We start from the raw sequence: 13,181 nt of genomic DNA on the forward strand, positions 1-13,181 counted from the left end.
CGCCTCGGTTTGCGTTTGCGGCTGATCGCTTATTTATCTAGTCTCTGCCCTCCGTCGATCTGGTCTGCATACTAGTCTTTATATCGATATCTTCGTGTCAGGTAAATGGCCAAGGTCGACGCGGCGGATGGGGAGTCCGCTGCGTTCCCCGCGCCAACTCAGCAGGGCCCTGTCGAAGCTCGCTCGCTCTCCTCCATTACGTCGATTGCCTCGAATCCACCCAACTATCCTCGGAATCCGGCGCAGAAGAAGCTTGACCCGTTAGAGTTGTATATAGTGAGGGTCCCTGGGAGCAAAGGTGTGTATGAACACAGCCGGCTTGGACTCTACCTATCCCCGCTTCGATGTTTATTGTCGTTGATTTTTATCCTGTTCGGACTATGGGATGAGACGTTCGCTGACCTTGTTGGAATGCGCAGATGTCTTCCTCACTCCCCTTAAACCGCCGACCAAGTCCAGCGTCTCCGCCGAAGCGATAAACGCCTCTCTTTACTACCTCCACGTTGCGGGACCCGAGGATGACGCCCTACTCCAGGAATACGAGCAGGAACGTGAGGAACGCGCACGGCTACGCAAGGAAGGGCTGATTGATGATGAGGATATGACTCTGCCGCCAGCAGAAATCGCACGCCTGAATAATGTCCGGCGCAAGCCCATCTCGGGGGTCCAGGACGCGCCTACACTTAACCCCCGTCCCAAGTCACTGCGCCGCCGTCCTGTCGGGTCGCAAACGCCTGGTCAAAAGTCTGAGAATGGGCCGCCGTCGCCTTTGGTGACGGAGCAAACTGCTTCGCCTGTGCTGCCTCTCCGCCCGGCTTTGCTGGATGCGCCGAACCCAGCGGGTGCGACGGCGCGTACGCCTACAGCAGAGGAATACCGTCCACCTATGCCCCCGCGACCACTGCCTGGGGTGCCCCAGCTTGAAACTCCGCTCGCCAACCCCGCGCTGCCGAGACCAAATAATCGCTGGAGTGCTCTCTCGGGGAACATTTCGAGTCACATTCATCGTGAGAGGGAACGGCAAGAGGCTGCCCAAGCTCGTCACAGCTTTGATGCCCCCCGGCTGCCGATGCGGCCCTCTTCGTTGCATGATCTACCTCCACCTTATTCACCTACGACACGCCCTCCAAAAAGCCCTGGTCAGTCTCCTACTCGGCGACCACGCGATGTCCATTCTCCTCCTCCTCCTCCTCCTCATCCTCCTCCTCCTCCTCCCAAGCCTCAGCCAGGCTTTCATATCACACTCATCCGACGAGACCCGAGTCACGGGAGCCAATGGAATGTGGCAACCATGTCAACACCTCAGCTAGATGGAACTGGCATTGATATCGATGTTTCGACGCCGGGATACAGTCGGTTTGTGGGCAAGAATGAACCGATCAATCTAGATTCCCTCGGCTTGAACCTACCCGCTGAAGCGCGCAGTCTGCTTTCTCGCCATCCAAATATTGCCTCTCTTTCAGATTCACCCGCCACCCCGTCCGATGCTTCCACTTCTCGCGACCCATCTCAACCTCGACGCTTCCACCGCAAGCTCCTCGTATCAAGACCTCACAACCCAGACGAATCGCGCGGCTCTCTAGACTTATCTGGTGGCCGCCCCTCAATCGACAGCATCCCCGCTAGCCCCGGCAATCCACATCAATCAACCTCATCCAAGCTCAAAAGCGGCTACTACACATTCACCTCACCCTGGAACGGCACCTGTACCTTCTCAGCGAGCGTCAACGGCCGAAGTCTAAAATGCAAGCATATGATCCCCTCCCCCGGTGGCTTCCCCAACCCCAGCCACGAAAACCCCGCCGTCACCGTCGCCGAAATCCGCTTCAACACCCCCTTCCAAACCGGCCACCTCCAATACCCGGGCTCTTCACACGCCTCCCCCTTCCACCTCAGCCAAACCACGATCCTCAGAGACCCCTCCGCAAACTACGACCCCTCAGCACCATATTACTACGACCCGTCCATACCGCCGCCTTCGAAACGCGCCGCCATCGCCCACCTCATTAATCAGAAATTGAATAGGCGGTCGTCGAATAGTAGTTCTAGTGATGGCGGTGGGAACGATCCGCCTCCGCCGCCGCCTTTACCTGGGAGGCATCCGCCGGATGAAGACCGCATAGACCTCTCTCTTGCGCGTGAGAAGGCGGGTGGGGGTATGCGTGGGGATAGTGCTAAACTTGGCAAGCTTATTATTGAGGATGAGGGCATCAAAATGCTTGATCTGGTTGTTGCTGCTTGTATGGCTGTTTGGTGGAGGGGGTATTACTATTAGATCAGCTTGGCTTAGCTAGACTGTTTGGATTGCTTCTGGGTTCCAAGTTCCGGTATGTTTCTTTCTTGGGTTAGGTTTCTGGAGTGAAACGTATAATGAGATGGATTTATAACGGTCGTGTCTACGATCAATGCTGCTCAACGTCAAGGTGGTTTGATTTATTTTTTTGTTATTTAGCGGGTTGGATATAGGTTTAGTTTGATTTTCGATTATATATTCCCATTTCCCGTTACAAGCGATACAAAATCATATTATATCATGATGTTTCTTGCCTACTAGCCAAGAAGGAATGAACAATGAACAATCCATTCTTCCCTGCCTATCCAGGCCGAGTCCCCTTTTGGTCGTATGCAGTAGCAGTAACGGAGATATTTACCTGACAAGGTCCGCCCTATCCTCCACATATTGCGAATATTGCTCTCAAGTTTCAGCAGCGCTCACGACACCTGTCAATTTGCAATATATCAGGATTCAGGCTCCAAGCAGGCACATATCCTAGAGCCCTTATCCACCTATCCGTAATCTGCCGAAGTCTCGTCAACGAGAGCTGCCAGACATCTGCTTCGTTCCGCCCCGGAAACACACCAGATACGCGGAAATCTCGCCCCACGTGACTGGGATTACGTCGGCAGCAGGTCCTCCCTGATTCTGAGCGACGGGAATAGGGAAAATGCTCGTGCGAGAGCGTTCATTCGTGTCTCCGGTCGCGGTTCGCTCGTACAGACGTACCTCCCATCACCATCGTCATCACCATCATCATCATTCTCCAGTTTCGACCACGTCCATTCGAAAAGAAAAATCAGCTGAACATTCGATCTTCCTCCCCGAAGCCACAATTCCGTTGCGCCAGTCTCGACCATGTACTATCCGACCCCGACCCCGACCCCGACCATCCTTCCGCAACGATATAGGGTAGGTTGTCCGTGCTCGGGCTGAGCCTCCAGTCGGGCTCCTTTTGGATCCTGCGTATGGGGCTGTGAAGACTTTCATGGCTAATAGCTTTCATGGCTAATATAGCAATGCATTAAGTTAGTATTGTCAGCTAAATGGTTGGTTGTCTGTGTCTGTGTTTCGGACGTGGTCGATATATGCCTTTTCAATCAAAAAAAGGAGAAAGAAAAAAGAAAAGAAAGGCTGCATGCATTGTAGGTACAACAGGTACAGCACATACTTATTCCCAGCAGTCGAGATAAAAGAGCTCGTCGTGGGTTAAGAAGCCTGCCTCGCGCATCTCGTCTAGCTCCCTTCTGAGCCACATGCGGTATGCCATGGATGTGGTCTACCTCACTCGGGCGAGGGGTGTTTCTGTGAGGGAGTTATAGGTCATGCTGTGTAATGTAAAGCGATGTTAGTATATGGATTCATGTGATAATGATAAACCTGACTGGATAGCTATGGCTGTGCATTCTTTATCTATCTGTATCTATCTGTATGGTATTTATATTGGTTGACATATCGCGGCATGAGATCCTCGATATCGGGGTCTTCCTGGTGCGTGTTATAGACGGCAGACCCGGTACTTGGGGCGATGTTTTCGAAGACCAGCACATTGTCCGAAGCCAAGTCCCTGTCCCTACTATTGGCTGCAGCGAAAATCGCAGCTCTGATGTCGAGGAAGGTTTTGTACTCGGAAGGAGAGAGGTTCTGGAGGGTAGTGTTGATGTTGCTGTTGCTGCAAAGAACTTGAGGAATTGTTGAGTCTCCCATCATAGCTACTTTGGATGCAGAAGTGGCACTTCAAGTGAAACGAGGAAGAACTTGAAATTGGAGAGATGGATAATAAACTGGAATAACACAATCCGTCTGGACTCTGGTCGACTGACGTCTTTTGTTCGATCCATCGGAACACGGAACCCTAAGTGACCTGGCCTGACCTGACATGACGTCCATGGCCTACGACAATATAGTATCTGGCAAATGGACTCGCCAGATTCTTTTGATGACCTTGGCCGTTATACAATCAATATCGGTGTGTCTTCTATGAAAGCAAAATGCATCTCATCTGCAGACAAAAACGCATGGACAAAATCTCCAGTATGTGGATAGACCTTAACCATGTGGCACAAGTAGCCCGCTGCCGAGACAGAAACATTGCACGGCGTAATCACCAGACGAGCCTGTGGTTGTCAGTTCCTTGCTGATTGACGATAATAGCGCCCAATGATTCCGATCTGGTCCTGGATGCTGGTTCGAAGATCTTAGCCGGGCCTTCCATTGTCCTGTGGCTGCTTGCCGCTATAGCTACCGTGCGAAGCGCATTTAAGGTTGATCAGATGGTAAGCGTTGGTTGGTTGGATCCAGAGTACTTAAGCCAGATTCGCGTGTTTGCTCTGCACTGGTTCACTTCCTCTTCTTCTCCGGACAATACACGTCCCAACTGAGCCCAACGCCAACATACCATAGCCCTAAGCCATGGCACCCCGTTTGTTGAACAAAGCCTGCATCATCACCGGAACAGGCGGCAGCATGGGCCGAGCAGCAGCCCTAAGGTTCGCCAGCGAAGGCGCCATTATTGTCAGGTGCGACTTGAACACCGCCAACGATACCGAAACCACCGAAGCCGTGAAGGCCATGAACAAAGAAGCCTAGATAACATCACTAGCACCATGCAACTCACAAAGCCAGAATGCTGCTTACAGCTCGTCAACCTCGCGATATGGAAGTACGGCCGGATCGACGTACTCTACAAGAACGCGTCAATGGTGTACTTTGAGTGGATGGAAGGACGAGACGTGGCACAAGTCAATCGACGCTGAGCTGAATCTAGTATACTTTCTCACCCGCGCCGCCTGGCCGCGTCTGAAGCAATCAAAGGAGAGTATCGTCAATGTTGGTTCTGTCAAAGGGTGGATTTCCCTTGCGTCCCTACGCGAGGGGGGATGTCATTGCGATGACGAGGCAGCTGGCCATGGAGGGGCGTGAGGCTGGTATTAGGGTGAACTCCATTTCGACTGGTGTGATTGAGTCGCTTCAGACTATGCCGTACATGGCGGATAGCGAGTGGTCTGATGCGATGTTGAGGAAGTTTGGGCAGCCGGAGGAGGTTGTTGCTTTGGCGAGCTTTCTTGTGTCTAGTGAGGCCTCGTTTATCACGGGTGCGGTTATCAAGGTTGATGGGGGGTGACGGCTTGGCAAGTAGTCCGGTTGGGTTGGGATATGATGAGTTGGGGGGGTTGATGCAGTATCGAGGCGGCGTTGAACAGCAATGCAGGTGGGTAAATGGGAGGAGGGAGCAGGCTATGCAACGCTGTTCCATAAAGATGGCGCTTTGTAATGACTGGCCTTCCTTTGTCGGGGGTTCTTGTTAAAACCATCACAGCTATAATATATATATTTCCCGAGTTGACATCAGCTCCACTAGGGAAGTCAAGGCAAATGATAATACGATGCAACAAGATGATTCCCTGTCTACGCAGTATAACTAGAGCATCGCCAGAAGCTTTTTTTCCATGTTCCCCTGCGTGGCTGCAACGAGTGCGACGATGGAGGTATTGCAAGACCTTTTTGGCTTCGCAAGAAAAAAAAGAAAAGAAAAAGAGATGACAAGGGTGGGACTCGAACCCACGATCCTTTCGGAACTAGTAGTTTGAAACCTGAAACTAGCGCCATAACCACTCGGCCACCTTGCCCGTGATTGAAAGAAGTTTTAATTTGTAACACTATAAGCAGTGCACAAGTTCAAAGCAAGAGATACCTCCCAGAAGGCCGGCAACATGACACCTGGAAGTCACTCTACTCTCTCTGGGCAGTGTGTTCGTCTGATACCTCTACCAATATTGATTCCAAGGCCGATACTGCTCCTGGTTTAGCCTACATACTAGAGGCAATGAACGTGCAAATATGTACAAAATGTACTTCGCACAGCGCACCTCTTTCTGCCTCAGGCACTTAAGTTATGCTCGACAAGACCGAGTGACCACCACGTCGATCGCATCTACAATCAAAGGCCATTCGCTGGTCGAGTAATTGCTTCATTAAACGGATTTGATATCGATCTTTGTCATTAGGCTGTCGTCTGTACCAAGAGGCAACAGCCCCACCACTGCAGTCCTTTGTTCGAGCCTGCAGTTCCGTCACTTTTAGCGCTTCTCTTCTGCAGCCCAATCAGTCGGCAAGAGTTGGCCCTGGTCACCTCTCCTCTTCCCCTGACCCTGACAATCTGCTTGCGGTCCTCTCCAACCCCTTTCGAATCCTTGAATTGTAAGATCTTGTTGCGACTCAGCCGCAGGTGGGAGAACTAACCAAGTGGCCAGCAAGCACAGCAGTGACAGCACAGCTCCGTGACACTGCGGGGCATCGAGCCGTCCAACGTCCTCACAGTCGCGACACCTGCAGCCGCAGCCCTCGACGTTCAGCTCCTCCTTCAGGCGCTATTTCCTAGGAGCGACGTGACCTTCGTTCTATTCCTCCCATTCCATCCCAAAGATTCAATCCGACGTCGTCGCCTGCCTCGACTGAACCGACCCTCGCTTACCGTGTTTCGAACCGGATTGTTTCACCTTTCATTTGCCGGTCGATCGTTTCGTTTCGAATCTCACGCCATGTCTGATCTACAAGTGCAAGGTCGGAAGGTCTTCAAGGTCTTCAACCAGGACTTTATCGTGGATGACCGCTACACCGTGACCAAGGAACTGGGCCAGGGCGCCTACGGTATTGTTTGGTATGTGCCTCACTGGCATTGTGTTTGTCGCTTGCAGATGTCTTTCAAGTTTGCTGTCACTCATGGTTTGGCGGGGTGCATGCGACCTTGCCGTCTCCGAAGCGAGGGGCCTACACCTGCTGAAGACCGGTACTAACGCGTGTTTACCGTAGCGCTGCCACGAACACCCAGACCGGCGAGGGCGTTGCCGTCAAGAAGGTCACCAATGTCTTCAGCAAGAAGATCTTGGCCAAGCGCGCCTTGAGAGAAATCAAGCTCCTGCAGCACTTTAGAGGCCACCGCAACGTATGCTAGAATGACGCGCGTTTCGCACTTAGACCATCCCACTGACATAATGCAGATTACCTGTCTTTATGATATGGATATTCCCCGACCGGACAACTTTAATGAGACATACCTGTATGAAGGTAAGAGCATGTGAATCTATCTGGCTCATTCATTCACTAACCTTCTGCTTTTGTACAGAGCTCATGGAGTGTGATTTGGCTGCTATCATTCGCTCCGGGCAGCCGTTGACCGACGCTCACTACCAATCCTTTATCTACCAGATTCTTTGTGGACTCAAGTATATTCACTCCGCCAATGTTCTGCACAGAGATCTAAAGCCCGGAAACTTGCTGGTCAATGCGGACTGTGAGCTCAAGATCTGTGATTTCGGTCTGGCCCGTGGCTTCTCAATTGACCCTGAGGAGAATGCTGGCTACATGACTGAATACGTCGCGACAAGATGGTACCGCGCTCCAGAGATCATGTTAAGCTTCCAGAGCTACACGAAAGCCAGTAGGTGATGCGCTTGCGCTCTAATTTGCCTGCTATACTAACATTGCTGCAGTTGATGTCTGGTCAGTTGGTTGTATTCTGGCGGAACTTTTGGGCGGCCGCCCATTCTTCAAGGGTCGCGACTACGTCGACCAGCTCAACCAGATCTTGCAGTACCTGGGAACTCCGAACGAAGAGACTTTGAGCCGCATCGGCTCACCACGTGCCCAGGAGTACGTGCGTAACCTGCCGTTCATGCCCAAGGTTCCCTTCCAGCGTCTGTTCCCCAACGCCAACCCCGATGCTCTTGACCTGCTCGACCGCATGCTTGCCTTCGATCCTTCTTCACGTATTTCGGTAGAGGAGGCTCTGGAACACCCCTACCTCTCCATCTGGCACGACGCCTCCGACGAACCAAACTGTCCCACCACCTTCGACTTCCACTTTGAGATTGTCGACGACGTGCAGCAAATGCGACACATGATCTACGAGGAGGTTGTTCGTTTCCGCCAGCAAGTCCGTGCGCCAGCGCAGGCGCAGAGCTTGGCTCAGCAGCAGCAGATGGCCCAGCAGGCCAATATCCCCATTCCCGAGCACCAACAGGGAGGGTGGCGGTCGGAAGAGCCCAGGCCACAGGAAGCAGGCGCCGCAGGCGGCATCAACAACGATCTGGAATCGTCCTTGCAGCGGGGGATGGATGCGTAGTTGGTGGTGGTATTTACTTAACCTGGAGAATCGCGGGGTCGGTTTTCTAGAGTATCGAACATACATACATAGTTTCATGAGCAGATACAGAGTAAAGAGTACAGAGACTTGTCCAGTTGAATGCAGATATCGAGTTTCTTCCAATGACATAATACGTGCCTTCATTATGAGGCTCAATTTCAAGGCACGCAATCACGGGAGGCGCGACCCAGCGCCGTCGATGAGAGTTGAATTTGGCAGGAACGATCAACGACTCGGGACAGGTCGTCCCTTCCCAATTAGCGTCTGGCCCTCAAGCTCTTCTAGTACTGTAGCTTACTCTGGAACTGTGAGGACGTTACTTCTCCTTCGAGACATCCAACCTCTCCATCTCCAGCTTCATTACATGACTGCGCTTTATGGGAAGACCAAGAGCAACTCGATCAGATTGTCATTTCTGTTCTCTTAGACAAACAACAACAAAAATCCCAGTCAAAGTCGCATGATTGGGGATACAGCATCTCCCGAGCTTCCTTTCTTTCTTCTCAGCGTCTACCTTAAACTTGAAGTTTGAGGTCACCAGTTCTCTTCTCATGTATGTGCATGTTCATGACCGTCGAGTGACAGTCATAGGTATATTCTCCTGATATACGAACCAAGCATTTCGGTACGTCCACTCGTGTTTCGGGTTCACCAGGTGCAGCTACAAACCCGTGTTAGCAAAGCTGAACGAACCAAGCCCAGAAAAAACCAACGGAAAACTTTACATCGAAGGTGCTATACAGCGTGGCAATCAACTTCTTGATTTCCAGCATGGCAAGGTACCTCCCCATACAGATCCTCGCGCCACCACCAAACACAAAGTCGCAAGTGTCATGCATACGCCGATGCCGCTCCTGGTACTCTCCATCATCCTCACCATCTCGCTGCAACCATCGGTCAGGCCGGAATACATCCGCGTCGTCGCCGAAGATCTCGTAGTCCCTGTTCGTGACAGCGGGGCTGATACCCACCTTTGTGCCTGCAGGGATATACCGGCCGTCAGGCAACGTATACCCGCCCTCTGGCGCTACACGCTCAAAGACCATGGCAATACCGGGGTTGAGACGCATACTCTCGCGGATGACGGCGTCCAAGTACGGCAGGTCACGGATGTCCTTCCACTGCGCTGGCATGGTTAGGGACGCTGATATTAGCTCCGCGACGAGATTCCGGTATGCATCACTGTTCTTGGCGAGGTAGTATACGGCTGCACGCATTGTGGCAGAGGATGTGTCACCTCCGGCGAGGATGCTCAGCATCAGCCAGTTGACGATTTGCACGTCGTTGACCATGTCCGGGTGGGTTTCCTTGAGGGCGACATATTTGTCGAGAGTGTGGTCGACTGTGCCGGCTTTGACTTTGTTTTCTTTAAGCTCGGCTTGGTACTCGGCGACAACTTTGAATGCATAGAGGACCCCAGTGAGAGTTGGCTTCGGGCCAATGCGAATGATTGGGTTCTTGTCGAGGAGGTAATCTATCCAAGGGATTTGGGAGACCTATGGCGAGTTGGGTTAGTCTGGGGTATAGTTGGTGACATAGACATGACAGCGTACAGGAGCGAAATAGACCAGACCCTTTGTTGAGTCGGTGATCAAATTATCGACGTCCTTCTCCTGGTCGATGAAGCCATAGTGCCGTCCGAAACTGAAATTGGCCGTCACATCCCAAGCGACTATACTTCCATCAGCCATTGACCATGACAATTGAGAACTTGACAAGGCTGAAATGGACTTACAGTATCCGATCCATTCATCGGCGGGGCATACCTCTCCTCCACCGAACCTGGCAGTAAGCTTGTCCACGAACTTGTTCAGGGTTTCGTCAATCAGCGGCTCATATTCAAGGACCTTTGTCATTTGCCATAGGTTTCGGATCGGACGGATATTCTGGTTATGCCAGTCTTCGTCTTGCGTGTTGAAGAGGTTGGACACTCGCTGGCCATTCAATAGGACGTCGTTGGGGCGATACGATTCACTCTGTAGCAAGGATGAGCTACTGGTTAGCTAATTGCCACTTCCTGATTGATACTTCACATTCAAGAGCGGGAGGCGGTATGTACCTTTTTCCAAGGATTCCGCGTGGAATAGATCACCCGAATCAGACCGGGGTCTGCGATGCTCAGTGCGTTCGGGCCAACCCGCACCACTGAGCCGTACTGTCGGTGCAGCTTGGTGTAATCCCGGTCAATCTCCCCGTTAAAGGCTCTCCAGGCCCGCCAGATATTGGTGAACTTGGCCAGGAAAGGTCCGTCGAAGACCCTCAAGGACGACAAGAAGGCGCCCCAGACCAGGTTGGCTACCAGCAGCACCCCCAAGGCAGCAGGGATTTGCACCCACAAACTGGCAGAAAGTACAGCCGCCATGGCTGCGCTGCGACTCGACTGTGGATGCTTGTCTGACTGGCTTAGGAGCTTCTAGTGGCTTGTTTCACCACAGGGGGGACCCAGCAATAATTGCTTGCAACCGAGCAGCGAACTGACGAAAACCAGCAGCATCAAGGATATTGACCTGCATTAAAGAAGGACCTCCGTCCACGGCCATACCACAAGAAGGTTTCTACCCTAAGGGAGTGGCCATGGTCGAGCAAGCCTCGACCAAGCCATTCGTATCTGTGACATTCCTCATTGGCCCCTCACATGTATGTGACAAAGAACCAAAAGTACGAGGCCCGAGACTTTTGCAGAATGCGGCAAAGCGGAGGTTCGATCGGATCCATATCTTGCGGGCTCCGGGACGCGCCTTTACGGGTCGGGTGTGACAGCTGCCAACGGGACTAACGCCTAGTGGAGAAGCCGTCTCGCCTAGACCAGCCTTCTGACTCGTCCGCCAGCCATGCTGTAAGCCATTGTGAGCCATTGTGTCCATTGCCGGTACTTTTGACAAGGGACAGCCTCAAGTAGGAATGACGAGCCAACAGGAATGGCCATGCCCTAAACTTGCAGGGGTCTGCTTTCTACAGGCTGCAGGTGCTGGGTAGGCCATCCAAGCTGTCAAAATGAGCTTTGGCCCTCCCAAACTGTTGCTTGGATCTATGATCTGTCTTCTGTATTTGCTACCTATCTACCTCTATATTGATTTGCTTTTACCTCTTCCCGAGGTTGAGCTCCTCTTTCCTATCCCCTCGTTTATATAAGGTCATGTCTCGATAATCCATCTCAGTGCTTCGTCGGCAAGGGACCGTCGCTCATTTATCCACAATAAAATGGCCACTGCGCAACCATCTGCTGAGTTCCTGGCTGAGACCCAGGCCCCGACGGTCAAGGCCGTGATGTGGTTGATGTCGGGGATGGCTACACTGTTCCTGGGGCTTCGACTCTACGTGAGACTCCATCTGAAGCGGGTCTTTGGATGGGACGATCTGATCTCTGCTGTTGCCGTGGTAGGTTCCTAACCCAGATCTCCAGTTCATGAGGCCCAGGAGCCCAGGACAGCCAGAACTAACAGAGCCTTTTTTCTTGAATCCCTAGGCCTGCCTCATCGGCTACGCCGCCGTCTGCCACGCCTCCTCAGACATTGGGCTCGGGAGACACATTCAATGGGTTTCTCAGAATCCACAAGCCCTCGTCGATGTTGCACAGTACAGCAGCATCAGCCAGACGCTTGCCATCATGGCCTGCGCGCTCGGCAAGACCTCTTGGGCCGTCACATTACTCCGGATCGTCTTCGACAGGTGGATGAAATGGGCGCTCTGGTTCATCATCATAACGGTGAACATCGTCAACATTCTTGCTGCGCTGTTCGTCTTTGTGCAGTGCAAGGATCCTCGGACGAATTGGGATAAGACCATCGTGTCGAAGTGTTGGCCGGATCACGTCTTCACTAACTACTCTCTCTTCGTTGGGGCGTATTCTGGTGCGCAGGATTTTCTCCTCGCTCTGCTCCCGTGGACGATCGTGTGGAATCTCCAAATGAAGAAGAAGGAGAAACTGGGCGTTGCGTTTGCTATGAGTTTGGGTGTTTTGTATGCTTCTCTTCTCACCATAACCCCCCTGCGCAGATACTAACAGACTCCAGCGCCGGCACAGCAGCCATCGTCAAAACAATCTATCTACAGAAACTCTCCGCAAAGGCTGATTTCACCTGTACGTCTCACTTTCCTTACACGTTAACCTGAAGCCAAAATCACATACTAATACTCTAACAGGGGAAATGGTCCCCCTCCTCAACTGGGCCGCAGTCGAAGACGCCCTAACCATAATCGCTGCATCAATACCAACCCTAAAGCCCCTCCTGATGAGGTTCTTCCCCTCGTCACAAGCTCAGGAAAGTTACAATATGCTTCCGCCACGGTACGAGAAGCGAAAGATCCGCTTCGACACTTCGATCTACGCAACGCAGGCGGATCGGGAGCATGATACCGAGAGGGATCTTACTTGTGGTGGCGAAGATGGGTACGGCGTGCGCGATAATAGCAGTCAACGGTCTATCCTACCGACTACAATGACGAGGGATACGGATAGGGATGGTGACCTCAATAATAAAATTAATCTTACGACGGTGGTATCGGTCTCATATAAGCCTAGGCAGGAGGGGCTTGATGAGCGGTGATGTGATCGGGGCCAAGTTGACGGAAGAGTGCGGAGTATGAAGGAGTTGGACATTTCATTTCGGGGCAGGATTACATTTCCACAACCAGGAACTGACTTTGACTTTCGTTATAATTGGTACCGCCAGAGAGCTTGAGTCTGAGTCTAAAAGTATATATACCCACCTTATTGAGTTATTAGGCAGCTAGGAGTTAATCGCATTTTGGGATCACTTG

The 13,181-nt window shown here is 52.2% G+C and overlaps 5 protein-coding genes and 1 non-coding gene across 6 annotated transcripts; 4 read left to right on the forward strand and 2 right to left on the reverse strand.

Moving 5' to 3' along the window:
- Nucleotides 1-105: 105 nt before the first annotated feature.
- Nucleotides 106-2,275, forward strand: BDV17DRAFT_289575 (uncharacterized protein; the record flags this gene model as incomplete). The annotated part of the gene is made up of 2 exons (XM_073761689.1): nt 106-298; nt 420-2,275. 2 exons carry the CDS (start codon nt 106-108, stop codon nt 2,273-2,275), a joined length of 2,049 nt encoding a protein of 682 aa, XP_073617565.1.
- Nucleotides 2,276-4,687: 2,412 nt separating this feature from the next.
- On the forward strand, nt 4,688-5,399 carry BDV17DRAFT_289576 (SDR family NAD(P)-dependent oxidoreductase; the record flags this gene model as incomplete). Its single annotated transcript, XM_073761690.1, has 3 exons — nt 4,688-4,837; nt 4,901-5,104; nt 5,178-5,399. 3 exons carry the CDS (start codon nt 4,688-4,690, stop codon nt 5,397-5,399), a joined length of 576 nt encoding a protein of 191 aa, XP_073617566.1.
- A 416-nt stretch (nt 5,400-5,815) lies between these two features.
- On the reverse strand, nt 5,816-5,904 carry BDV17DRAFT_t57. Its single transcript has one exon. It is a non-coding gene; the product is annotated as a tRNA-Leu (tRNA).
- Nucleotides 5,905-6,129: 225 nt separating this feature from the next.
- mpkA (mitogen-activated serine/threonine-protein kinase SLT2) lies at nt 6,130-8,568 on the forward strand. Its single transcript, XM_073757316.1, has 6 exons — nt 6,130-6,475; nt 6,529-6,935; nt 7,088-7,220; nt 7,276-7,342; nt 7,401-7,715; nt 7,768-8,568. The coding sequence occupies exons 2-6, from the start codon at nt 6,817-6,819 to the stop codon at nt 8,397-8,399; spliced, it is 1,266 nt and encodes a 421-aa protein (XP_073617567.1). The 5' UTR covers nt 6,130-6,475; nt 6,529-6,816; the 3' UTR covers nt 8,400-8,568.
- Nucleotides 8,555-11,109, reverse strand: BDV17DRAFT_258466 (cytochrome P450). The gene is made up of 5 exons (XM_073757317.1): nt 10,480-11,109; nt 10,156-10,396; nt 9,974-10,092; nt 9,146-9,916; nt 8,555-9,081 (listed from the first exon to the last, which is right to left on the reverse strand). The coding sequence occupies exons 1-5, from the start codon at nt 10,780-10,782 to the stop codon at nt 8,986-8,988; spliced, it is 1,530 nt and encodes a 509-aa protein (XP_073617568.1). The 5' UTR covers nt 10,783-11,109; the 3' UTR covers nt 8,555-8,985.
- Nucleotides 11,110-11,288: 179 nt separating this feature from the next.
- On the forward strand, nt 11,289-13,162 carry BDV17DRAFT_258469 (uncharacterized protein). Its single transcript, XM_073757318.1, has 4 exons — nt 11,289-11,798; nt 11,887-12,380; nt 12,434-12,501; nt 12,564-13,162. Exons 1-4 carry the CDS (start codon nt 11,622-11,624, stop codon nt 12,965-12,967), a joined length of 1,143 nt encoding a protein of 380 aa, XP_073617569.1. The 5' UTR covers nt 11,289-11,621; the 3' UTR covers nt 12,968-13,162.
- Nucleotides 13,163-13,181: the final 19 nt, after the last annotated feature.

This window comes from Aspergillus undulatus, assembly GCF_047715775.1.
Source record: "Aspergillus undulatus strain CBS 261.88 unplaced genomic scaffold BDV17scaffold_13, whole genome shotgun sequence".
Taxonomy (NCBI): Eukaryota; Fungi; Ascomycota; class Eurotiomycetes; order Eurotiales; family Aspergillaceae; genus Aspergillus; species Aspergillus undulatus.

Coding starts and splice junctions, on each gene's coding strand:
- mpkA (XM_073757316.1), top strand. CDS start 6,817: ATGTCTGATCTACAAGTGCAAGGTCGGAAGGTCTTCAAGGTCTTCAAC. Junction 7,343..7,400: donor TGAGACATACCTGTATGAAG/GTAAGAGCATGT, acceptor GCTTTTGTACAG/AGCTCATGGAGTGTGATTTG. Junction 7,716..7,767: donor CCAGAGCTACACGAAAGCCA/GTAGGTGATGCG, acceptor ACATTGCTGCAG/TTGATGTCTGGTCAGTTGGT.
- BDV17DRAFT_258466 (XM_073757317.1), bottom strand. CDS start 10,782: ATGGCGGCTGTACTTTCTGCCAGTTTGTGGGTGCAAATCCCTGCTGCC. Junction 10,397..10,479: donor CGCGGAATCCTTGGAAAAAG/GTACATACCGCC, acceptor TCCTTGCTACAG/AGTGAATCGTATCGCCCCAA. Junction 9,917..9,973: donor GTCTGGTCTATTTCGCTCCT/GTACGCTGTCAT, acceptor AACTCGCCATAG/GTCTCCCAAATCCCTTGGAT.
- BDV17DRAFT_258469 (XM_073757318.1), top strand. CDS start 11,622: ATGGCCACTGCGCAACCATCTGCTGAGTTCCTGGCTGAGACCCAGGCC. Junction 11,799..11,886: donor TGATCTCTGCTGTTGCCGTG/GTAGGTTCCTAA, acceptor TTGAATCCCTAG/GCCTGCCTCATCGGCTACGC. Junction 12,381..12,433: donor GCTATGAGTTTGGGTGTTTT/GTATGCTTCTCT, acceptor AACAGACTCCAG/CGCCGGCACAGCAGCCATCG.